The sequence below is a fragment of the Phalacrocorax carbo genome, chromosome 18 (genome assembly GCF_963921805.1).
Source record: "Phalacrocorax carbo chromosome 18, bPhaCar2.1, whole genome shotgun sequence".
Classification (NCBI taxonomy): Eukaryota; Metazoa; Chordata; class Aves; order Suliformes; family Phalacrocoracidae; genus Phalacrocorax; species Phalacrocorax carbo.
In genome coordinates this window covers 7,088,539-7,114,717 of record NC_087530.1, presented here as the reverse complement: position 1 = coordinate 7,114,717, position 26,179 = coordinate 7,088,539, and the positions used below count along the sequence as shown (strand labels likewise).

Below are 26,179 nucleotides of genomic sequence, written 5' to 3'. Positions count from 1 at the left end.
AAAGTGGCTGTAGTGAGGGAGGAGTTGGTCTCTTCTCCCTAGTAATGAATGATAGGACAAGAGGAAATGGCCTCAAGCTGCATCAGGGGAGGTTTTGGATTGGGTATTGGGAAAAATGTCTTCACTGAAAGAGCGGTCAGGCATTGGAACAAGCTGCCCAGAGAGGTGGGGGAGTCACCATCCCTGGAGGTGTTTAAAAAACATGTAGACGTGGCACCTGGGGACATGGTGATGTTGAGTTGACGGTTGGATTTGATGATCCTAGAGGTCTTTTCCAACCTGAATGATTCTATGACTCTAGGATGCTATGTTTTACGGCCCTGCCCCGTCCCTCGCCGCAGCCCTCGGGAGGCGGCCCCGGCGGGACTCGAACCCTCAGCCTTCAGCACAGGGCTGGAGGCGGCCGGCGGCGCCCCGGAAGCGGAAGTGGGGAGGTCAGGCGGGTGGTTGGCGCGGCAGAGCGGGACGCCATGCAGTCTCGGCGGCTCCGCTGGGAGACCCTGGCGGCTCTGCGCTCCTCCAGCAAGGGCCGGCTGAGTTACTGCCGGCACTGGCTGCAGGATGAGGTGAGGGGCCGCTCCTGGCGGGCGGCTGGGAGCCCCTGGCCCCCCCCGCTTTGCTCACGGTGGTCCATGTGTCCTGAGGGGGGGAAGGAGTCCCTGGCTCGGCTGTGCCAGCGCCGCCCCGGCGGCGGTGCATCGGCTTCTTGTCTCCTTAAGGCTCCCTGGGGCTTGAAATACGTAAATCGTCCCTGTGGTATCTCTGCTGCCCGCTCCTCCTCGCCTGTCAGCGGCTGGGCCCCTCTGCTCCCTTTCCAGTATATCGGGGCCGGGCTTCTCCGTGTAAACAGTGCAGGGTTTGGGGAGGAGGAGGTTCAAGCGTGGTAGTCCTGCTGTCCTGCAAAAGTAAGGGAGCCTGGAAAAAGCGTTGAAAAGACAGCAGAAAAAAATGGGTAAATGGGATACTGAGCCGCCATTATAAAGCACTTAATGACCTGTGAAAATATTTTCAATGCCTGTTTGTTAGCAATTTGTTGCTTTCTTGATGTGTTTTGCATTAACAGCAAATGCTTTTTCTCTAGGATATCTTGGAAGGATGCATGTCACCTCTTGTGCTGTCCCCTTATTCTGGTTGGGTCCTAGACAGAGTGATTGGGGAATCAGCCCAAGAGATTGCACCCTCCAGAAGTTCAACGCCTAAAGAATCCATTGCCCTCACAAACCGGTCATCTTCTCTGGAGAAGATCTCGTCTGCTAGCCACCAGGGCTCCTCACCACTTTCACCTACAGACCCAAGTGAAACAAAGGTAATTCTCTGATTATAATCCATCTGTGAGCAGCTGTGAGAAAAAAATGTGCTAACTTGCTGCCATAAATTGTCTGGTAAAGGTTGGTCTGTGCTCTGTTAATTTGTGGGAAAAAATGTACATAGTTTCAACCTCTTGTAGGATAAAGAAGTGATGATAAAAATGGTATTAACAAGGTGTTTGTAGAATAATTTTTCACAGAAGCCTAAAAGTAAACTCCCAAGTGGCAGCCTGTCATAAGGGAGTCCCCCAGGGATCGATATTGGGCCCAGTGTTATTCAATATCTTCATAAGTGATCTGGATAACAGCATCAAGTGTAGCCTGATGAAGTTTGCGGATGACACCAAATTGAGTGGGGAAGTAGACACTCTAGAAGGGAGAGCTGCTCTGCAGGAAGATCTGGACAGGCTGGAAGAGTGGGCTAACAAGAACCTTATGAAGTTCAGCAAGGACAAGTGTAAGGTCATGCACCTGGGAAAATATAATCCGGGAATGCAGCACAGACTGGGATGCACCTGGCTGGAGAGCAGCTCTGTGGAAGGGGAGGTCCTGGTGGACAGAAAGCTCAACATGAGCGAACAGTGGCTGGGTTGCATCAAAAAGGGCATCACCAGTAGAGATAAAGAAGTCATCATCCCACTCTACTCAGCGCTTGTCAGGCTACACCTGGAGCACTGTGTACAGTTCTGGTCCCTGCTACACAAAAAGGATGTGGAGAGGCTGGAAGGGGTCCAGAGAAGGGCCACCAAGATGATCACAGGCCTGGGAAGCTGCCATACGAGGATTGGCTGGGAGAGCTGGGTTTGTTCAGCCTTGAGAAAAGGAGGCTTAGAGGGGATCTCATCACCGTGTACCAGTACTTAAGGGGTAGCTACAAAGAAGATGGAGACTCCGTTTTTACAAGGAGTCACATGGAGGTGACAAGGGGGAATGGACACAAGTTGCTCTTGGGGAGATTCCGATTGGACACAAGTAAAATTTTTCACAGTGAGGACAGTCACCATTGGAATAATCTCCCCAGGGAAGGGGTTGACTCGGCCACGTTGGACACCTTCAAGAGTCGTCTGGACAGGGTGCTGGGCCGTCTTGTCTAGGCTGCGCTCTTCCTAGAAAGGTTGGACTAGATGGTCCCTGAGGTCCCTTCCAACCTGAGATTCTGTGATTCACCATAACTAAGGAAAATTTAGTCAGAGCTATATAATTATTTAGATTAGTAGTGTGGGATTCATCTATTTGGAGGAACAAGGTCACAGAGTAGGGTCAGGCCTAGTGTAAGAGTGTGAATGTCCCCTAGGGTTCTCTGGAGTCTTTGAATGACTTAGATGTGTTATGGGTCCCTTTTGCAAGGCAAAAGGGTAGGAAGCTGGGCAGTGAGCAGTTGCGGAGGTGATGAAGTTGATGAAGCACTGAAAAGAAGAGTGTCTGTTGCTATGCATTAAATGGTGACTTCACCACATAACTGGTACTGAGCAACGAAGTTTTGCATCATCTTGGCCCTATTTAGGCTTAAGAAATACATTGTGAGGAAAACATCTTAATAAAGCAGCAAGATCTGATATGAGAGAGTCCGAAGACTCCTCTTGAAGAATTATTCTAAGTATAAACCTGTCTTGACTTCTTCCACTGAATATAAAGAGGACATGAGGAGTCGGTCTAGCCTTTCTAGGTGACAGTTTGCCTTCATGAATGTCCTATAGTCTCTTGGAATCTCTGCTGACAGTTTTAGTGATTGGGAAGAGTAATTATCCCAACCTCATACAGGTGCTCGAGGATACTCAAAATGGTGAGGCTACACTACTGAGGCATATACATACTCTAAAAAGTTGTGCATTGGTTGACTCCTTTGGCTGTTTCTCTACAAATAATGTGTACTTTAGAAGACTTGATTTACCTGGTTTCCTCCAGGAGTTGATGTTACTGTGTTCAGTCACTGATTTAGCTTATATGCTGACCATGCAGGGAAATGAAGATCTTAGTCTGCTGGAAATGGATCAAGAAGTCTTTCCAGAAGTTCTGCCATCTAAAGTTACAGAAGTTGAAGGCTGCATTCGGATGTATGAAGAGATGCACAGGTTGAAAGGAAAGGTAAAAAACCCCACCAAGAAGTTGAGGGTGTGTATGAGTCACAGGAGAGCTATGTAACCATATGTAACAATGCTCTGGTAAAAGTAGCAGGGCAGTAAATTATCCTAAACCTTACAAAGTAAGGTTTAAGATAACTCCAAGCAGACCACATTGGCCCACTTTGGGCAATTTCAGTTGTATTTTCTTCTGTCCAAATTGTGGTGCTTACTACGTTGTGGTGCCTCTGGCACCTCTGCAATCTGCAGGAGGGGCTAAGGCAACGGCTGGAGCAGCAAGAGCAGATGGTGAGGGCAGTGTATGACCTGGCAAGTGAACAGTTGAAGCGCTTTGATGAACTGAAGGAGCTAAAGCAGCATCAGGAGTTCCAAGATTTGCAAGAAGTAATGGAGAAGAGGTGAGATTAGCTTTGGTATTTAGTATCCTTAAAATATTATAGCATTTAATCAAAGGGAAGATTAATTCTTCCTGGTAGTTATATACTAGTCAGTCACTTGTGCTTGAAAATCTCACTTGCTGCTTTTCTTACATTTACTCTCCTGTAATCGTTTGTCTCTCAGAGTAGACCTCTGGCTACTGTTGAAGTTTCAGTGGTTAGAAAAAGACTATATTTGTGACAGTTTAAGTTCCTTTAGCTTAGCTTATTTGAAAAGTAACTTTCTGAGTCTTTGTATTTTTGTGCATGTCTTGAATACAGTTTTTCTGTCTTTATGTGTATTGTAGCTCAAAGGAGGCTCAGGGACAGCAAGAGAAGTTGAAGGAAGAACATCGACACAGAGCAAAGGTCCGAGACTTGTAAGAGTTGTCTTTCATAAAAGACCTTGACTACTGGGTGGGAACTGGAAAGACCAATTGCTGTATTTGTATTTACGTGGCACCCCTGGAGTGAGAATGTATTTCTGGTGCTGTCCTAGACACCTGCTGCATTATTGTGGAAATGCAGAAAAGGCACATGTGTTGTAGGAGCTGGAAGGGCCTGCAAAGCTAGAGTAATCAGACTGGGAAGGATCTGTAAAGCTGGAGTTCTTTAAGTATTTTGTGTCTCTTTCTCCCCAGATATTAAACCTAAAACTGCGTGAGGCAGAGCAGCAGAGGCAGCGTCAGGAAGAGCTGGAGCGTTTGCGTAAGGAAGAGGGCCAGGAAAGATTGCGTCGCCTTTATTCCATCCAGGAGGAAGTGCTGCAGCTTAACCAGCAGATTGATCCCAATTATCGACACAAAGACTTGCCAAGAATCGATCTTTCCGCGTACAGTAATCGTGGCAACCAGATCTGTGGGCTGGTGTCAGGACTCATCCGCACCACAAGCGAGGTAGAGGCTCTAGAGTTGTTCTTAACTTTGGTTGTTGTTCCTTCACAAACCTTCCTGTAGTTGTCTTCAAAGGCAGCTTGTTGTGAGGCCGTTAAATGAGATGTCATAGAAATGTTTCTAGATATTCGTCCCATAAAGTATCTAATTTAAAAGGAGATTTTTTTTCTATGGTACCTTAGCTGTTCTTTTGAAAATGGCTTATAAAAATGCATGCAGGGGAAAGATTGAATATTAAAATACTGTAAACTCTTGATGCTGTAAAGTTCCTTCTGAGACAACCATGGAAGTGGAGTGGTTCATAAATTGTTAACTACTGAACACATGATTCTCCTATGCTCATAAGCCTTTTTGCCGTAACCAGGTTTCCTTGAAATTGTTTTTTTTTTCTCTATGTAAAGGTGGGATGCAAACCTTGAAAAATAAAACACTGTAATAAGGCTAATTCTCAGTTCCAGCAGGTCACGGCTGGCTTTCTGCAGAGGAAGCTGTCTAGGCTTTGCATTGGGCTTCCCTTATACTTGCCAGAGTGTCTTACTAACTTTTGTTGTCCAAGATATTGTGAGGTCTGGTCAAGGAATGTTATGTACAAATAAAGGAGAAAAAGGTGTTTTCATCAAAGAGCATAAAATGTGTAGTTGGCTCCCAGAGTGAAGGCTAATGCTTCAAAGGGTCCTTGCTCTTGCTGTTGGTCCACAGGTAGTGGAACAAAAGACTGATGTTCTATTACCTTCTCTGTTTCCTGACAGAGAGGTTTCCCTACTCAAGTAGATGTGGCCAATACTGAGCGAGCGCTGCAGGAGATGCGAGGGTTGATATCCAGCATGCAGCAAGAAATTGCTGCAGCTGTGGAAGAAAAAAGGAGGAGAGATGAAGAGGAAGAGAGACAGAAGCACAAGGAGTTACTGAAAAAAGAGCAGATGAAGGCTCAGACTCCTGCCCCTGCACAGCAGTCAGGTGGAAAGCAGCAGAAGGAAGGTTGGTTAGGCTCTTTTTGTTCCTTTTCTACACACACACACCCCCCCCCTTACACACTCTTTTACTGTAAGGCTAAATACTGCTTTGGAATCTTATTGTTGTGATGACATACCTGCTTGTAGCCTTTAGTTTTAGCACAGCTAGCAAAAGGGGTATAGGGCTGCTGGCAGCACACTTTTGAAATGAAGCTGATGCAGCATAAATTGACTGTGTTAACTGGAGTAAATCCTGTCTTCCTAGACAGGATGCCATTTATCAGAATATTAGGGAATAACATTGTGCCTTGAGTGTAGATGGGTCATGCATGATATGATAAAAGATTACAAGGACAGGCCACTGCAATGGCTTCCTCTTGAGAGTAAGTTGAACGCTGATATCCTGCATATATAAGCTACTAAGCTCAAGAAGGACGACTCCTGTATAGCTTGCAAATTTGTTTGTAAATGAACATAACTGTCTGAACTAAATTCTGGGGAAGAAAGCATTCATGAAGCTGTTAGTTCCTTGGAATCTTTTTCTAAAAAGTTTTCTTAAGGTTTTCTAGAGTTTGGGATCTTTCTTAGTGTTCTGCTCTTTTTTTTTTTTTTTTTTTTTAAATATCAGGACTTCAAATTAAGGCAGAAGAAAGTACCATGCGGTGGTACCAGCAGCTTCAAGATGCTGCTGAGCAGTGCGTTGCTTCTTTCAGTGGACTCAGCAACTGCAAAGACAATAATGAGGTATGAACAAGTGATTAATACTGCTGAAGAGTGATTATCTTAATTTCTGTGGGAAATATGACAGCTTTCATTTAAAATAAATAAATAAAAGTTCTAACTTAGCAGCCTCTATTAACAGTCTGCCTATCCAAACTATCATGGTAGTTTACTTGTCTGTAAAGGTTTTTAAAGTTGTTTGTTTGTTTGTTCTGCAGGTTAAGAAGATAAAAACAGACTTGCAGAAAGCAGCTACGATCCCTGTGAGCCAGATCTCTAGAATAGCAGGTCAGGAAAACACTGAGAACCCAATCCAACTGAAATGCCTTCTGCTGTAAAGATGTTAGTAGGACGCAACATATCCAATGTTTCTATAATTATCCCTACCATAACAGCAGAAATCTGGTATGCACACGGTCCAGGTCTTTGCAGTGCAGTGTTTGCTTGCATTTTGAAGATCTGTTCCTTCCCTCAGAGGCATCTTGCTTCATTTTGATTCAGTTTCTCTAATCAGATATAGCAAACGTGCAGTTTGAGATGCCTTGCCCTTCAGGATGTAAATCTAAATTTTGTGACGTTGATGTGGTCTGGTTAAGACTTGTCTGCTGTTTCCTAATGTTCTCTCTCTATACATTCTGTTTGTATTTGCAGGCTCTCAGCTGAGAGAGATATTTGACAAGATCAATAACCTGCTCTCTGGAAAGTCTGTTCAGAGTGGAGGGAGAACTGTATCAGTGACTCAGCATCCACAGGGTCTGGATTTTGTTTATTACAAACTTGCGGAGAAATTTGTGGTGAGGAAATGTTCTCTTTATTGCAGTGGCAAACGTAGCTAGTGCTTGAAGAAGTTATTTTGGACCCTGTCCTCTGTCTTCAACTACTAAGAGCAAAGTTACTAGGTGTTCAGCTTGCATGTATTGATGTTCATAATGATAAGGGGAAGTGCTTTTTGGATTAAAAAAAAGGGGGGAGAAGAACGTAATTTCTCTTTCCCTCCCATCCTCTATTTTATCTCTTCTAGGAGGAAGAATTATTTTAAATTCCAGGCTTACATGTTATGTGTTCTGAGCTAGTTAGGTACAGTGTTAGTGGGAAACAGGTTGATAGTTAATTTATGATCTATCAGAAAACTGTACACATGCTGAAAACCTTACATCTTGGCAGAATGGTTGGGGAGGGATAGGAGGAGCTAAGGCCCAGGAGGCAAACTGCTGACCCTGTTGTGTAGTTAGCACATCCCAAGAAATGAAGCATCATTGTTTAAGCTGCTTTTTGAAGTTGTCAGTATTTTGTTTTCTGGTCTTTACTTGCTAAATTTGGGCTGGTTGAAACTTTCTTTTGTCCCTGCAGCGACAAATATATAAAAAAAATTACCCCATGGAGTAAAACTGTGCCTGATTTGTAAACGTTTGAAAATGATTGTTTGGAGTGAAAATATCTGTGCAGCCTTGCACTTCGTGTCTGTATTTGCTAACCCCTTTTTTCTGTCCTGAGCCAGAGTTTATTGTCGTCCTCTGTGGGAGCTGAGGACATAGGGCTTTATCAGCTTTTGGCTACATAGCCATGGAAACATCAGGATCCCTTAGTAGAGGCTATTTACACAAAAAAATAGGATTTTTTTTTTTTTTTTTCTGAGAAATGGCTTGAAGGGGTCAGGACTGACTTTCCTTCCCCCCAACTGCAGAATCAAGGAGAAGAAGAAGTAGCTTCTCACCGTGATGCAGCTTTCCCAATTGCTGTGGTGGCCTCAGGAATCTGGGAAATACACCCTCGAGTTGGAGACCTCTTTTTAGCTCATCTGCACAAAAAGTGCCCCTATTCTGTGCCATTTTACCCTGCACTGAAGGAGGGGACTTCGATGGAAGAGTATCAGAGGTAAATTTATTACTGGACTTTTTCAGCGTGAGCCCTGCAAGGGTGGAGACTCTATTCTTCTGAGTGGGCTCTGCTTTTCCCCATCTCTGATTACATAGGCACTGTGACGTGCTGGCATGATCAGCCTTTGCAATAATTCTCGTGTGGTTTTGGCATATACCTACTCTCAGTACAGTTGACTTATAGTAAGCTGAGAACTGCAGGGACTCAAGTAAATGTGCTGTGCTGTACTAATAGTGGAAAGTCTTCTCATACTTAGGATGCTTGGATATCAAGTTAAGGATTCTAAGATGGAAGAGCAAGATCATTTTCTTAAACGGATGTCAGGAATGATTCGTCTTTATGCTGCTATCATTCAGCTCCGTTGGCCTTATGGAAACAAACAAGGGGTATGTGTGTATGGCATTATAATTAGAACCTTGTTACTATATCAAGAGTCTGATAAATGTATTGTAAATTTGATGCGTAGTTAAAGTGTGCTGAACTTAAACCAGCTCATAATATATTTGAAGGGAGATGGTCATATAACCATAATAACAAAGCAATGCAAAGTAGTTTATAGTGAAGACCTTTACTTCCTTGCTTTATATTTTCATAATGATGAAGTTTTATGTTAGGCTATCGTAAAATACTTTCATAAAGAAGAAAGAAAACTGTTTTAATAATAGCATTTTGCAAGTTGTAAAACAAGTGGCGGGTAGCTTTTTTTGTTGCTTTGTAGGCACATCCTCATGGGCTGAACTACGGGTGGCGCTGGCTTGCTCAGATGTTGAATATGGAGCCTCTGGCAGATGTGACAGCTACACTTCTTTTTGATTTTCTGGAGGTAAGTGATGTGAATTACGAATGATTAAAGAGATCTAAATTGGTGACATTTTAGTTTCTGAAGATACTGCTGTGGTGAGGTTCACTGTGAGTTTTAACAGTGTGGGTTTTTTTTAACTTGTCCTTATTCCTTCAGAAAGGAATGTTAATATTTTTGCATTCTTGCAAATAGAGCTTTGGAACTCAATGATTTAAAGCCAGAAGCTTTTATGCATGCAACTTCTGTTGTGTTTGGTTCTGTTTAAGGTTCCTGGTATTTTAAAAATAGTTGCATGGCCCTGTAAAAATAAGATCTGCTAAGCACTTGGCATCAATTTGTACAACGCAATGAGGTCCTCTGGCCTTTCCAGCTGAATTACTTCATAAAACAGGATGGGTTGTTCAGGTTGAAAAGGACAGAGCCTGATGTATGTTAATCCTATATTCTAGGATATAGGGCTATGCTATATAAGAGCCAGAGTTAAAGGCTGAAGTTGGGAGACAAACACTGTTGAACACAGCAACTTCTATGCTTATCAAATGCCTTCTAAAGAACTTCAAAAGTAGGAATGAGGAAGTAAAGTATAAAGTGAAATACGCCATGGGGATTCTGTTAGTAGTGGTGAAGTCTGAGGAATGTTTGTCCCGTAAGCTGACTGTGTGAAGAAAGCTGATGTATCCGCACTGCAGTAGTCAAGGTGGGGAAATGACCACAATGTGCCCTTACCAACTGGTATGAGGAAAGGCTGTTCTTATTGGAGGGAGGCTGGAGCGAGAGGAAGAATAACATAAAATTGGTATTGGTGGCCACCATACAGTCAACAAGAAAAAAAGGTCATTGTTATAGCAGTATTGGCTTTCAGAGGATTTGCTTGTTTTATTGTAGGTGTAGGTATATTTCTTTAAATGTCTGGATAAAATATTAAGTGGTATCTGGTCTTTGTGGATTTCTGTGCCATAGGTGTGTGGCAACGCTCTCATGAAACAGTACCAGGTTCAGTTCTGGAAAATGATGTTGCTTATCCGAGAAGACTATTTCCCAAGGTATGATCTGTGTGGTTAGGAGAGTGAAATAATCCTTGTTTTTCCCTTTGTGAGTGCTTGCTCTTAAATGACTCACCCATCTTTTCCAATCTCTGCCTTTCACCCCCACACCCACTTGTAAATCAAACCCTGCTTTCTAAGGAGATTTTGAAACATGCTGTTATTTCTGCAGAATTGAAGCAATTACCAGCTCTGGACAGATGGGCTCTTTAATGCGTTTCAAGCAATTCTTGGAGGTAAAGCAGTTTCTTTTTTAATTTTTTAAGTTTCAAGTGTTTTGATTTTGGTGTGTTTCTCCCGTTGTTGGATATATGCATCATTTTGATAATGAGGCTGGTGCTGCTTGCAGCATACCTGATAGTCCAGACCTGTCACTATGATGTAACCTGCCTTTTATAACTTTTCAGTTACTGAATTACCTTAATGATAGTTATGATATCAAACATCTCGCTTTTTTCTTACCTTATATGTAATTTTTCTCAGTGAAAATGTATTTTGATAAGTGAAGTTCAGTGAGACTAGTTGCAGTGAGAGGAGATGTAGAGGTTGAGGAGGATTCTGCCGAGTCATTTCTGTAACAGCTATTTTTTATCAGTGGTTTGCTTGTTTTTATTCGTTGTCCTGATTTCCTGATTAGACAATGAGGAAGTAGACACTTTGAACAGCTCTCTGTAGTGTTTAGCACTGTATTTGGCATCTTTTTTTTTTTTTGAGAAAGCTTGCAAAACTGTAAAATACTTGATTATTTAAATTGTTTTGTGAGTGTTGACTTAGATTATGATATTAAAATATGATAACTTCAGCGTTTGTACTTTCATTTAAAAATTAATATTGGTACATTTTGTTAGCAGTGCTTTGAATGTGTGCAACAAGAGCCATCAAAATTCCTGAGAAGAGATAGCAAATTAAGATACACATTTTTTTACCTTTGTTCTTTGTCTTTCTCTTTTCACTAGGAATGCCTACAGCAGCAGGAAATTCCATTACCGAAGGGCGCTCTGCAGTCTTCCTTTTGGAGATCATAGATCAGTTTGTATTTATTTCCCCCTGGATGTCAGTGCTTTCAGACCTGGCTTCCTGTTTACATGTAAAGGCAAAATAAATATATTTTGTATATAGAGGAAAGAGGAGAAAATATTCCATCAACCTGTTAATGTTTAATTCATCAAGATGTATGTTGGGCAGAACAAACTCATGTAATTTGTTGCAAATAATTGGAAGTTACTGTTTGCTTTGGATTTTTTTAAGGTTTTGTACAGTAAATTATGGAAAATTGAAGACTTTTCCTTCATATGTTTAAACACGCAGAAGAATTTTTATAGTATCGTCATGACCTCTGGGCTTCAGAGATTAAAGACTCTTGGATTGAAAATTTGCACGGTGCTGTTCTGTTTAAAGAAGTGAAAATACCTCACAGCTTTATGAAGTCTTAAGAGAGTACTCAATCTCAGAAACTTACCACTAAAACTTCATTTTTGTATTATTACATCTGTCTTTTATAATTCAGTTTTAATTATGCTGATGTACTTGCATCCTGTTTGTCTCAACATCTGAAAACTACAGTGAGATTAGTACGGGCATTTGGCCTGGCAGTGTTGGCACTTAACTCTGCTGAATGTAACTTCGCTCCAAGAGGCAGCATGCTCGATTTAACAGAGGTAGACTCACTGTTTTAAAAGGTTTGCATGGATAATAGTAACTTCACAGAGGAAGAGTTCCTGAAACTTAAGAGAAATTCTGTGTCCGTTCTCCATCAGATGGATGAAAGTTAATAATCCATTTTCTTATTTAAAAAAGAAAAAAAAAAGTGGCAAAGTGGTGCATTCATTCTAGCATTTTTGCTGATGTTCTGCCCTCATTTGAGGGGGAAATGGCATGTGGGGGTTACCAAAGGTGCATTTTATAAGGGCTCTTTTTATATAAATGGATTTCTTCCAAATCAGTGTTATGGCATTTTATGTATCAAGTACTGTAGTACTTTTGTACCAATGACGGATTCTTCTGAGAACAGTTCATTCTAGAAATCTGTTTAAATTAATATTAAAGTGTGATTATTTTTTTTTTTTCTTTTTAATCTGATGCTGATGTGCTTTGTTTTTTTTATAGAAGAGGGATGGTCAAGAAAACCTACAGCTGCTTGGTGAATACAGGAGATATATAGTATGGCAGATCAGGGTGATGGGGGATTTGTTTGATTTGTGGTGCGTTGACCTTGAACTATTTTGGTGGCCTCTAAAATGAGAAAATTTGCTTCTGAGTTCCAGAAGGTAGTGCATTATTTTTGCAATATACTGTTGCAAGTTAAAATTATTTTTACTGGATCATTGCTTGCTATTCCTAGAGGCATAGTAATTTGGAGCTGTAGAAAGCGGAGTTGAGGCGTATGAGAATCTGAATTTGATACAGCTCTTCAGATTTCTGAGAAAAGGCTGTAAATGTACTTTGGAACTCAGGCCTTTAAAACATTTAACTTGACTTTGAAATTGACTGGTAAATCAATTAAATTTATATTTGGAGTATATATTTTATAAACTGACTCTGGAATTCTTTAGACTGGTGTTACTGGTGATTGTTCTGGGATGCTGGAAATCTTCCAGTATCCTTTTACCAGATAACACTGACATAATACCAGTTTCATTAGTATACTTGAAAATATTCAGCTTTTCTTATACTGAGCGGAGATGTTTTAATGCATCGTGTGCATCTGCAGTTACGCTGGAGACTCACTTTAGCCAAGGTGTTAAGTGGCACTGGCTGTTTGAAAGAGTTGCTTGCCTGTGCCAGAACACAAGGAGGGATTTGATGGTCTATACAATAGCTTTCTTTTTTTGCTAGCAGGTACTAGGCTTTTCTAACATTTGGGAGAGGGGTGGGAATATAAGCATATATTTTTGTAAATAACAAAGGTGATATCCTTTTGTGCCTCAATAAAGCGCATCCAGATGCTTAATATTTAAAATATTTAAAATTTAAAATATTTTTTAAAACACTAATAATTTTTCATGTAATAATGAGCGCACATCAAAAGAATCATAATAAATCAATATTTATTTTTAGATGTAGCTGAAGACTGCATCTACTGCTTGGACTGGTGGTTGACATGTGTTATGCTATTCTCTTTTTTGTCACTTTAGCAGTGCTATAAGGTCTTATGCATCCATTAATGGTATTTTCATATGCATATTCGTATCAAATATGACAAAAGGAGAGCATGTCAGATGTGAAAATACAGTGCATTCAGGACAAGATCCATTAAAATTGCTGTGAGTCATACTCTTCCTTGGAGACAATAGTTCCAGGCAGTCCCACGGGTTGTGGTGCAATGTCACTGCAAATGTGTTTTTTCCATTTAAGTGCTTTTTTTTATGAAAGAGAGTGTCAGTAGCTCGAAAATCACTCAAACCCACTCACTACTTTGATCCCATAAAATTCTTTCTGCCTTACCCAGCTTCTTAAAAAAATTAGAAGAGTAGAATTTCTTTGCCATGTCTATTTTAAACATCTAGTTCATCCTAAAGTCTCATGTTTCTTTTGAATTTATGCATAGGCTTCTCAAAACTACATTTTTCTTGCCAAGTATTTGCAGGCTTCTTTGTGATTGTGACATTCTGCGCTGCTTCAGAAGGACAACCGTACCCATATATATTTTTAATAATGTAAAACTAATAAGGCTGCTCCTTTTTGTCTGGCCTCTTGATTTAAATTGTAAAACCTATCACCCATCTGCTGCAGCAGCTCTGGTCTCCAGGAGCCTGGGCTGACTCTGGCTGAGGAGAAGGGGGCAGAAAACGCAGTTGCCACCGTGCTGCGCGGACATTTTAACTGCTTCCTAATGTAATCTTGTATTTTTTTTCCGTGTCCCAGGCTGGTCACCTCAGGGCCGTGAGGCAATGCCAAAGCCCCAACGCTGAGGGGGGGGGGACGAACGCCCTGACCCGCCTCTCGGCTCTTTCCGGAACCGCTCGGCTCGCTCCGGTTCTCCCCGCAGCTCGCCGGCTGAGCTCGGGTGGGTGGGGCCCTGCCCCTCCCCCGGCTCCCGAGTCTTTCCGAAGCCCTTCGGCCCTTTCCGTCGGCTGGGAGACCGTTCTGCGGCGCTGACGTCACCTCCGGGCCGCCCTATAAAAGGGCGGGCGCGGGCGGCGCGCTGTGTCCGTGGCGAGGGCGCGGAGTCGGCGGGGGAGAGCTGCGCACCGGCCCGGTGAGGCGGCGGGAGGGCGGGGGAGGGGGGCGCCGCGCTCGCCTTCGTCCCACCCCGCTTGGGTACACAGACCCCCTCCGCACCCGCTTCCCGTTCCGCCGCTGCGGGGACAGGTGTAGTGGTGCGCGGGGGAGGCTGGGGCCGGCCCTGCCTCCGGGGGCTCACCGCGGATACCGCTCCCTCTCGCCCCTCGCGGCGGCTGCTGCCGCGGGGATGTGTGTATATATTTATCTATCTATCCGTCCGCGGCCCTCAGGGGAGGGAGGGCGGGGGAGCAGCCCCGGGCTCGGCGCGGATAAAAGGTCGGCGGCGAGGAGCGGCGGGATCCGCCCAGGGCAGCCTCGACCCGCGGCAGGAATTTCATTCAGCGCCCTGGGGAGGGGATGAAGAGGCGAGTAAATATTAGTGACAGCGAATCTCCGTCCCTGCGGGCACAGCGAGAGGCCCCCCGCCCCGCCCGCCCTTCCCTCCGCCCGTGTCCGGTGAGGTTTGCGGTGAGACCCTGCCGCTCCCCGCCCTGAGGGAGAGATGCCGGGGGACAGATGGAGAGAGAGCCTGGCGCTGTGCGGCAGCCCGGCGGAGGGGATTCATTGCACAGCAATGGCTTCCCTCGGCTCTCAGCAGCCCAGCCCTGTCCAAGGTCAGGAGATGCAGCAAGGAGCGGGTGTGAGGGGAGAGAAGGGAAGGGGGCGAGCGAGGGGCCGCCGGGTTCGGCCATGGCTGGCGAACCCTCTCCTCAAGGAGGGGAGATCGCGTAAATGGCTTGTGCAACAGAATTGTCCAGCCAAGCAGGAAGACGTGTAAAAGAAATCCTCCCAACCTGTGCTCCTTTCATATATGTGTCACTTTGGTATATAGGTCAAGTGCTACGGTTTCCTTCATAAAAGAATCAGGATTTGTTCCTCCCCTGATTAATATTTTTTTTTTTAAATTTTAACATAAAGTAATGATGGTAAATTTTTTCTCAGTTAATTGCCCACATACACCTTATCTGGTTACGATGATATAAATCTGTATTGCTAGGTCATAAATATATACCAATAAGGTAATCATTTGACCTGATATTTAAGGAAAGGCATAAGCAATTACCACTGCATTTTTTTTCAGCAGGTCCATGTTGGGATTTTTAGTAGCTATTTTACCATAGACCAGCTACATATTCCAGGCTGAAACGTACGTGACTGATGAGCAGTCTTTCATACATATTTAAAGACGTTCTGAAGAGCAGTTGTCTGGAGATGGCGAATGAACACATTAAGGGGGGAAAAAACCCAACCCCAAACCAAAAACACCAACTCAGCCTGAAATGGTTCTGTATCTTTCTGGAAAAATACCAATCCATTTTCTTCTGGCATTTTGTTTTCAGCAAAGTGCCAGAAGATTCTGATGACTCTATTCACTGAAAGGCCTTGGTCAGGGATTCAGATTTGTTCAAAACAAATATTAAATCCCACTGTGCGATTTTTATGCATTTAAATGCAACTGGCAATGAGTTCTTCTATGAAATCTTCATTTGTCCTTACTTACAAATTGTCATGAGAAAATAATGAACAAAGATTGAAATGGGATGCTCTCTGCTGCATTGTGTGCAGGAGCTCTACTAATGGGATTGTTAAGCTCTGGAAAATACTTGAACTAAGATAGCGGGTTACATTGTTCACAAGAAGTAATTATTTCTATTCCTGTTGAAGAAGAAATACATCTGTATTGGTCGGACTGAAATAGAAATTTTACTTTAAAATCAGATTTAGATGTTAGGTTTCTGTGAGATCCATAGTTGACGAAGTTAGCAAACATGGGGTTTTTTAATTACAAAAAAACCCCGTAGCAACAATAACAAAAATGTTGAATGTCTAACACTGTCTTTTAAGCATTTTTTTACATGTTTTTTTCCTGCACGGCAGGAGAAGCCTTAAATCTTTTGAGACAGTGTATGTCTTGGTATGACATTCCTATTTCTCAACTGTTAAATTTATAACTAACCTTAGTAATTTATTGCAAATATCTTATATCTTTGCTGCATTATTTTTGTCTACTGAATGTATTTATGGGGTTCTAATTGTTTTATTCATAAATACAGTGCTTTTTGGGGGTAATTGCTTCTCCTGTATTGGAGAAAATAGTGTGAATTCCTCCCCTTTCTCCAGTGCATGTTATTATAGTGTGGGAGTTTGTTTTTTCCATTTGTCCCTGGAGTGTAGGCAGCAGAAAAATGGGGTGGAGCAGCCTGCAGATGCTGTTGATGGAGATTGCCAAGCGTAGTCCAGCATAGTGCTCCCATAGCTGACCATGGATCAAACGGAGTGGCAAGCTGCCTTCTCGCTGCTGCAACTGATACACGTTAAGCTATGCAGATGCCACGAGAGATATGCACTAGCTTCAGCAGGCACAAAGGCACCTAACTGCAGTTGTCAGTGAACCACTTCAGGGGTTGCAACGTACTCATGGGGAAAACGTAGGGTTAGAGAGGCAAGGAAATTTTCAGCTAAAAATTCAGTGTGTTAGATACGCTTAACGGCTGCGCAATTAGCCATCTCAAAAAATACCTTCTGCCACAATAGCTGTGTGCCTGTGTTTTTCTGTGGCACTTGAAAGCAAACATCTTTGTAGATATTTATATTCAAAACCTTCTTACTGAGTTTGTGTCTTTAAAGTAAGCCACCCCACTTGATTACATTGTGGCAAGAAGTGTAATTTGCCAAGTCCAGATAACTTTACTTTCAGTTTTGACCTTCAGATTATGGTAGTATTTTTTTTAACTAACTGGAAAGGTTAGTACCTATGAGGCTAATTAAGTTTTCCGGTTGATATTTGTAATCTTTTCTACATGGGGAGGTCTGTCGCTTACAATAGCTGGTGTAACAATTGTTGTATGTGGCAAGGAACCAAAAGGAAAGTATGAAACGTGTACTGTTACGGAATATGTATTTTGAAAAAAGAAAAAAGAAAAAGAAAAAAATAATTGAGCCATGACCTTATGCTAGTCATTAGTTGAACGTTATCTTGATTTCCCCCTCCCTTTTAGACTCTACATTCCTCCATCATGTTGTCATCGTTTCGTAAAGTCAAAGTCCAGGTATTTTTACATATTGCATGAAGTGTCAGCGCCATACTTGCCTGCCTTTATTGCAATGACCTGTTTGTTACAAAAAGCCATTCGTTCGAGAGTTTGTTCTATAAAACAGGTGCTTTATTTGTACTTCAGTGCTGAGTCTGACCTGCCTTTCCTTTAATACTTTGAATTTCCTAATTTCTGTCTGTGATGCATGATGTGTGAACATTTTATAGTTCTTACAGTTCAGTATGATGGGCTTTGGTGTGGATTAATCTTCTAAGAGATTTTTATTTTAAAAAGTACTTGAGCAGTATCTATTTACTTACAGCATCTAAAAATCAATCATGATAAGATTTACATTGTAGAACACTATGCATTTGCAGTGGGCTTTGGTTCCTGTTCCATCCACTTGCATGAATTTATAATCCTTGTATTGTTGTGGTGTAACGGTTCATACATCTGTGTTGTTTTCTGTTCAGTCATGGTAAAATAAATAGGATGTGTGGACCAAACATAGCTGGGTAACACAAGCAACAAGATTTTATTTTGAAATGATGGTAATGTGATTGTTTATACTACAGTTAAAATTCTAATGAAAAGATAACAAATGGAAAAGGCTGGGGCTAATTATATAATATCACATTACCTGTAAACTCTGCATTTCTGCAATGCAGTCAAGGTAGTTTGCTTTCTCAGGAGTCTCAGCAGAGTGCAGTCCTTGCCAGCCCTGCATAGTTTTATCAAAGGTCTGTGGTGATATTAAAAACAAAACAAAGCCAAAAAAACCCTTGTACGTAAAAGCACCAAAATCAGATAGACAGTTCTGTTGCTCTTATATGAATAGTAGAATTAAAATTTTAAGACTAAATGCATAAAAATGAATGGGTCTTTAATAGTCTTCTGTATTTCAAAAGAGCATAGTTAAGGCTGTGCACAAGCCCTCTAGTCAGCCTAAATCACTAGGTTTGCAGCTTGCTTTAGTTCAAACATAATTTACCTTTCTTTTTTCTTTTAATACTATAGTTTCTTGTATCCCTGTGATCCCAGACTTACATTTTGGGGCTTGTTTGAATTATATGTGTGCTGCGGTTAGTCTGTATGAGACCACGGCATTAAGCAGTGGCTTCAACACATCTTGGGGTTTGTACTGCAGCACTTGACTTATTTTTCTGGCTTGGAATTCATAGAGGTTTGAGGCTGTGGGTGACCTTCCCTAACACCAGCCAGGAGTATTTGGACACAGGGTTCTGCTGCACATAGTCCACCCTTAAAATGCCTTTATTTTGTGGATTTAAGTTCCTAACAAACCAAACAACTGGACATTAATTTTGTGGTTTAAATCTCTAAGTATAGGGTATATGATACGACATCCTTCAGTTACTTCTTAGTAACACAATATGCTTATGTGGTTCCCTCTGCAAAAGCAGGAGCCAGGGCTGCGTGTAATTTTCAGAAGGATTCTCTTTTATTTACCTGCACTATTAGTACATACTGGCTTAGCACTAAACTAAACAAGGCAGTTGTGGTGTTCTTGTGTTTGAGACATATGTAGTGGCTTACTTCTTCCCTAGCATTTTGAGGAAGCTGTGAACGGAAGAAATGAAAGTTGGAAAAGTGTATGTTATTTTTTTTCTTCTGTCCTTCCCTTTTGAAGGTTATTTTCACATCCAATATTAGAATTTTTTTTTCCCTTAAAGAAGATAGGCAATTGTGCTGGTTTTGGCTGGGATAGAGTTCCCTTCCTGTCCCCCAAGAGGGAGGCAGGAGGGAGTAGCTAATACAATGAATGCAAAGAAATGCATCAAGCTGCTCATGTGTGCATACTGGGGAAGCAGGGAGTGTTTGGTAGAGAAAGTATTTTTGTTACAGGCTATTACTAGGGTCATGCATGCTGAATATATGTAACACACATCAGGACTTGTCTTAAGAGAAAGTCATTATTTTACTACATCTGAAGATAGTGATCTTTACATACTGATATCTGATTGCTTTTCAGGCAAAAGAGTGTAATTCTTTAAGCTTTATGTAATTGTGTTTAAAAATATGCTAAAGTCTTTTGTGTAGTGCTGAATGTATTTCACAGTTGAGTTTTCAAATCCCTGAAAACGTGTTTTGGTAAGGGAAATGCTGACAGCACTTATGTGTGTCTGCCCTGGTGGCACCGCTGTAATTCCTGTTCAACCCACCTCGATACCGCTGTTTCCTGAGCTTGAATGATGTTGCTGACATCATTGTTGTTGCACTGCGGTGTCTATAAATACCTGTAGTCGTGTATTCCCACGCAAATTTTAGTGTACCCTTATGCATAGTTTGTATCATCTGATGAAGGCTAATCATTTTAGATTGAAGGATGAGAGTAATAAATTGTTTTGGTGTTTTTTTTAATCTTAAATTTACTTTTTTTTTGGAATGCTCGTTTTTGGTTGGTTGGTTAGTTTGTTTTAAATACCACCACAATAGTACAGTGTAAAGAAGCATTTCTGTTTATTTTTTAGTTAGACATAAGCTGAGGAGTGGCTTTCTAAAGTTAGTCATACAGCATAAAAGTGCAGTGGCAAACGCCTCCAGGGCAGTTAGGATCTGCTGGTTTGGGGACGTCTTTGCGATGACGCCTGCCTTGGCTGCCTGGAAGGCCGAGGCTCTGGCCAGGAGCCGGCCGGTGCCGCTCCCGCTGCCTGCACCGCCTGGAAGGTTCGCTCTGCCTGACCTTATCAGCCGGCGCAGGCGGTGGCAGCGATGTGGAGAATGTTGTCTATGTGCACAGCGCCGGGGACAGGCCGGTTATCTGGGGTCGGGCTGGGCATTCACGTCCATCCCAATACAAGCTATGTTTTTTCACGTTAAAAACATGAAGCACAACTTCTTGTTGGCGGTTCTCTTGTTAGGGCTGCAGAGATGTATCAGATGCCTTCGAATGATGTAGCTGAACCAAGAAGTTTTAGAAACATCTTGGAGAACTGCTTCATATTCAAGGGGGGTGCTGCAGTTCTAGCGTGAAAACACCAGAGGTAGACTGCATCATTCTGCAGCATCGATGACTTTTGAGTTCAGAGCTCCCTGGTGACTGCTGATCGTGCTCTGGCAGCGCACAGCCTTGCTGACGTCAGCTGATCTGCTGCAGGAAAGAACAGTCTATTATTGCTAGACCAAAGCACTTCTTTTACAATTGACTAGCTCAACTTACTGTAGTTATAAAAGGAGCCTTTCTTTTAACGAATTCCAGCAAAAAGATGAGCCAGATTGCAAGACTTGTGTGGTGAGAGGCAAACCAGCCACCAGCCTAAATTACAGGAGGTCTCCTATTTGGTTTTTTAAAATATAAAAATAACTTAAATTATAATTTAAATAATTTAATTATTTGCATAATTTAATTTAAATAATTTACTATATTAAAGTGATTTAAAATCACTTGGGCTGTGGAGGTTACTTCTAATACTGAAATAGAAGTTGACAGCAAAAGACCATACCATCTTCCAAACTAGACTAACTAGGATTTAATTTTTTCCCTGCAACATAACCAGAATAAGCAGAGAGACAGGCTTCAGCCATGCAGTGCATTTAGACCAACTGCCACTTTGCTATTCCTGAATGCAATTCAGTTTAAAAGAAGTGCGGTTGGAATTCAAACACAGTGTGACAGTGCAGGAAAGGAGGTTTTTAGCAATAGCTTGCTCTCCTGGAGGGAAAAGGCTGTTTGAAAGAATGCTTGAAAAAACAGCTGCTTTCTCAGGGAAACAGATTTGTGGTTGGGCTCAAGTTATGTTCAGGGTTTTGATCTTCTAATACTCGGATACACTAATCAAGTGGAGCTGTTGGTACCACTGCCAGATGAAACCTGGACTTCATTTATATAACAGTCTATGCAGACTGGGTTGGGTTTTTTTTTCCCCTTGCCCTCTTTTGACAATAATGAATGGAACACCCGGGCTTGGAAGAGAAAGCAAAGCTGAATTTCTTTCCTTCCTTAAACTGCCGCAATGCAGTTGGGGCTCCGAGTTCACTGGAGTAACGACTGCTGCTGAAATGGCTGTCCTTGCAGGGTGGGACTGTTGGAAGAGAGCTCAGGAATGTGTGAATTCGCCCCCATATGTTCCTTTCTATCAGCTGGTCCCTTTACAAGTGCTTGGAAACCAAACAGAAAACACGGCCATATAGATCGCTTTCCAACCTGTGGGGTTTTTCATACGATTACGCAAGATACATGTCTAATTAAAGCATGTGGCGAAGTAATTACTAAATAAAAATTTAATATTTAACAATGCAAGATTGCCTGTGTCTTTTAGTATGCGGCTGTAGAATGGGTTTCTTCCCTATCTTTGATAGGATTGATGGGAAGTACATTTAACTTGATGCCTACAAAATTTTTAATACAAGCGTTAAGTGAGCTATACATGTAAATGCTTCGACGTCAAAACATTAATTGCATAATTGTTCAAGCACAGTGTTTGTTGCAACAGCTTCTTGATATGCAGAGTGAGTTGTTAAGTGGGTAAATATCCAAACTCTGATGACAATAATGATACTACTTTTTTAATTTGTGTAAGAGTTCCGTTCCAACGCACAGACATCTTTTTGAAAATCAAATTGCTTTTTGAAAGTTTAGGAACTGCAAATTAAAGGTTATCCCAGTTTTGATAGGCGATAAAGCAGAACAGTAGTCAGTTCTTCGCTGTCTGTGGTAACTGTAACAGGTTTTAGCATATAAAACACAAGGATTTTTAGTTGAAGTGGTCAGAGCAAGATCACTAGTTACATGGAATGTGCCTTGAGTTGTCTAAGGGCAGATTTAAGAAGCAGTGTGAGCTTCTGTATTGGCTTTTGAAAGGCTATGTAGGAAGTGGCAGGGTGGGCTTGTAACTTGTTTTTAATTGTCTGAGCGAACAGAGAGGAGATGCATTACACACATGGAGGTGTGTGGGTATATATGTATGTATAATATATATAGATATGTGTATATATGTACATATACATACTTACGTGGACCAGTTAGCTGTTGTTTAAAGAACAATAGTATTCTTACTTTAGTTTATCTATATCGGGTATTTTAAATAAAATGCTTCCAGATTTTATATGTTGTACAAGAAACATGTCTATATATCTACATATATATATATATATATGTGCACAGAAACACATTTTTAACATTTGTATTAGGCACTTGCATGCCACAGTTTGAGATGACATGGCCTTTATATGACTGCAGCCATATTTTTCCAAAACAAGTAGAAGTTAAATGTCTTTGTAAATATTCCTTTTCCATTATTTTCAGCTAGAAGTGTGCTTTTATTTATTTATATGTATACTATTTATATCTTATATACGTACCTATGCACACACAGTAACGCTGTAAGTAAAGCACATGTGAGTTTGAAAAAAACAGGCTTATCTTTCATGGATCTCTTCCTACCTTACCATTGTTTTATAATACAAACAAAATGTTGGGGTGTTTTTTTGGCTTTCAGAAAATGGATCCGAGTGGTGTAAAAGTGTTGGAAACAGCAGAAGATATCCAAGAAAGGCGTCAACAAGTTTTGGACCGTTACCACAGGTTCAAGGAACTATCTTCTCTAAGGCGCCAAAAACTTGAAGATTCCTATCGATTCCAGTTTTTCCAGCGTGATGCAGATGAGCTTGAAAAATGGATCCAAGAGAAACTGCAGATAGCATCTGATGAAAACTACAAAGACCCAAGCAATTTACAGGCAAGTCCTACTGCCGTTTTATGTTCCTGTACTATTAATATTAGGGTGTTCCAGGTCAACTGGGATAGACAGAACAAACACATAAATGTAACTTGATCTGAGAGTGGTGAAGAAAGATGGATGCAAATACACGCAGCCTTGCAAAGCGTATTTCAAAAGCCTAGTTTCTTTGCTGATATAATTGGAATATTTCTAATAATGGATTAGATGCTACATCAGCATAGAAGAAGTTACATGGTGCAATGTAGTGTAAAATCAGCTTTGTTTAATCCTAGAATTTGTTGGATGCTTTGGCTCTGTAAAGAAATGTGAATTAACTCTTACTGCTTCCACAAATAAAAGGTATTTGTAGGAAATTAACTTGTGTGGGTGGAGCTAGCTGATGGGTTCTCAGATGTTTGAACACTCCAGTGTACAAGAGAAAACACAATAATGAAATAACTAAAATTGGGATGTTTGAATCCACCCGTGAAACATACGGTACAGCTATGATTTCAACTGTGCTATTTTATTGTTTGTTTGTCGGTATTGAATATGCATAAAATACACTAAAAATCTTCATGCTGGGAAATGTGGAGGAGGGCTGTGCACCAAATCTCAGTCATGTTCTGTGTTTTACTTGTAGGGCAAGCTGCAGAAGCACCAAGCCTTTGAAGCTGAGGTGCAGGCCAATTCAGGGGCTATCATTAAACTGGATGAGACTGGAAATCAGATGATTAATGAAGGCCATTTTGCATCTGAAACCATTAGAGTAAGTTCTAAAACTTCCCCCTCTTCGTTAACAGGCTTTTCCTTCAACGCTTTGTACAGATTGCATGGATAACTCTATATTCTAAAACTGTAAAATTCTACTAGTATTTGATTAGTGAAATCGTAAGAGAATTAATTTGTATTTGTAAAGCTTACAGATATTTTTCACTTTCATGAGCACCCAGCTGGTATCTTTTCTTGGATCCAGTTCTGAGGTGAACTATCTGCCAATGGAGTCCAGGAACTTGGACTGGAAAATCGTCAGTAATTCAAAGATATGTTGAAAGTCACAAGGCAAATGATTAATTATACTTGTGGTTCTTCCCAAAATGGCACGATATCAAGAAGCAGCAAATTCATAAGGCCTGGTGTCAGGGATGTTGACTGCTTTTTTTTGTTTGTTTATACATTGCATTTTTATTTTCTGCAATAATAATTATAAGCAACACAAGCAACCATACCAGTAAACTTCAGACATCTATTTTCTGTGTGCTCTGGCTCAGATCAGGTCTCTAGTGATCTTTAGTTTCTGCTTAAGTTGTACTGTCCATACATTCAAATCTCTTTGAATTTGCGTTCCACTGCTTTTTCAGTGAGCTCCAAGTACAGTGCTCTGACTTCTCTGTTTATGCAGCAGTGACCATCTATTAGGACAGCTGCTTCCTCAATAACAAGTAGTAAGCTTTCTTCAAATCCTTTTCTGAAATCTACTGTTGTTTTTTCTTTCTCTCTGAGTCTCCCAACCCGTATAATGCAACGACAAATGTGCTTTTTAACTCATTGCTGCTGTACTAGATAGGTTTACATTTGATGATATCCGAGTGATTATCAATGTTTTAAGAAGCCTGAGCAAACTGTAAATTATAAGCAATGACTTCACTTTTACTCCTTCTCCTATGTGTTCTCATTTTTTCTCTGGTTACGTTAGTGTGTTCTCTCTTTATTCCCACACACACACAGACGCACGTTCATGCACATACCACACCAGTAAACACTTACTTTTGTTCTGCATCCCAACTTCTTCCTTAGGACTCATTTTGTTAAATCTGCTGTTTCTGGGCCTCAGTTGCTTCAGTGTTGTTTATGGTTGTGTTTGTCTTTAATGCAAAGAACTCTCCTTAGGGTTGTTTAAAGCTTTTTCCTTTATCAGATTTGTATGTGAGCAGTTATAACTTTTCAAAAGGAGAACTCTTGTGATATTTTTATAGTGATTTTCTGCTCAACTGATATGTTAATACTTTCATTTTAACCAAGATGGTGAGTAAGAAAAGCAGAAAATTTTTTATACATTATATAATAAAAAAACCCCTAAGGTAATGACTAGTTTAGACATCTCATTGTGATCATATAATCTTTACCACAAATAGGGAAAAAAAACCCAAACAAACCATGCTTTCTGTTTGGGTGTTCTTAAATAATACTGTGCCTTAGCTGCTCAATATAAGTTGTTATTTGTGTTCTGTCTGGAGTGGTAATTTGCCTTTTAATGGTTCAGTCTTTCACGCCATACCGGACTGCACAGCGCCCAATTGTAACGGCTACCCAAGTTGGGTTCCACATACGAGTAGGTGAAACTTTTGGCTGTGCAGTGCAACTTCTTTTTGCAATGTCTTCTTTCTTCCTTGGTTGATGGTTTGTGCTGTCCTTTTGGGCAGTGCTAGGAAATAGTGTGAGCTCTTTCCTCCCTTGAAACCTACCTAACCGAAGTTCTCTAAATGGATTAAATGGGTACCCGCCCATGCTAGATGTTCAAAAGCTTCTCTAGCATGACTTTCAAGTTTCAGATCTCGATGAGCAAAGCATTATAGACGATGGGTGTAGCAGATACTTTCCTGTTTTGCAAGTTGCGTTTCTGTGTGGGAGTGTGGTTTTCCTTTTAATTGTCTATAAAATTTCTGGTTGCTTCCAACAGTTTAGAAAAGCAGAGTGCAGCCCGAGACTCAATATTAAAACTAGTAATTGCTTCTAGTATTTCAGTATTATGTTGCTTAATAATGTTGGGTAAACGTATTCACCGGACTAATGCGAAGAGAAATGGTTGAAATACTGTAAAGTGGTACAAGTTTGACTTGAAAAAAAAAATGCGTGGTCTTAAATAAAAATTAATTCCAAAATGAAGATGAGATTTGCTTATTGGTAGTTGAATACCATGTAGAAGACTGAATATTTGAAGGGGACAGCAGCAAATAGTTTTTGGTCTGACTTCATGCTAGCATGGAATTTTAAATCAAATCTTACCTCAAAATTTTTACCTCAGTTATGTAAGCGTAACTATTAGATAGCTTTTATTAATTAATAACAGGTGTTTAAATACTCAAGTAATTTCTAATTTTGTGTTGTTAGATCACTTTACATCATTTGAAAACTACTGACTGGGATGA

At 41.1% G+C, this 26,179-nt stretch overlaps 2 protein-coding genes across 9 annotated transcripts in view; both read left to right on the top strand.

Annotated features, from left to right (window-relative positions):
- The first annotated feature begins 428 nt into the window (after nt 1-428).
- GLE1 (GLE1 RNA export mediator) lies at nt 429-12,157 on the top strand. The gene is made up of 16 exons (XM_064468608.1): nt 429-566; nt 1,082-1,306; nt 3,267-3,392; nt 3,638-3,786; nt 4,113-4,173; nt 4,446-4,700; nt 5,447-5,675; nt 6,279-6,394; nt 6,589-6,658; nt 7,022-7,164; nt 8,055-8,245; nt 8,505-8,634; nt 8,967-9,071; nt 10,011-10,093; nt 10,266-10,329; nt 11,050-12,157. Exons 1-16 carry the CDS (start codon nt 471-473, stop codon nt 11,116-11,118), a joined length of 2,112 nt encoding a protein of 703 aa, XP_064324678.1. The 5' UTR covers nt 429-470; the 3' UTR covers nt 11,119-12,157.
- Nucleotides 12,158-14,188: 2,031 nt separating this feature from the next.
- Nucleotides 14,189-26,179, top strand: part of SPTAN1 (spectrin alpha, non-erythrocytic 1) — a 51,538-nt gene continuing 39,547 nt past the window's right edge. For all 8 annotated transcript variants that reach the window (XM_064468379.1, XM_064468378.1, XM_064468374.1 and 5 more), the window contains exons 1-3: nt 14,189-14,291; nt 22,809-23,048; nt 23,674-23,799. In XM_064468379.1, the coding sequence (XP_064324449.1) occupies nt 22,812-23,048; nt 23,674-23,799 (363 nt within the window). In that variant the 5' untranslated portion in view covers nt 14,189-14,291; nt 22,809-22,811. The remainder of the gene's footprint in view (nt 14,292-22,808; nt 23,049-23,673; nt 23,800-26,179) is intronic.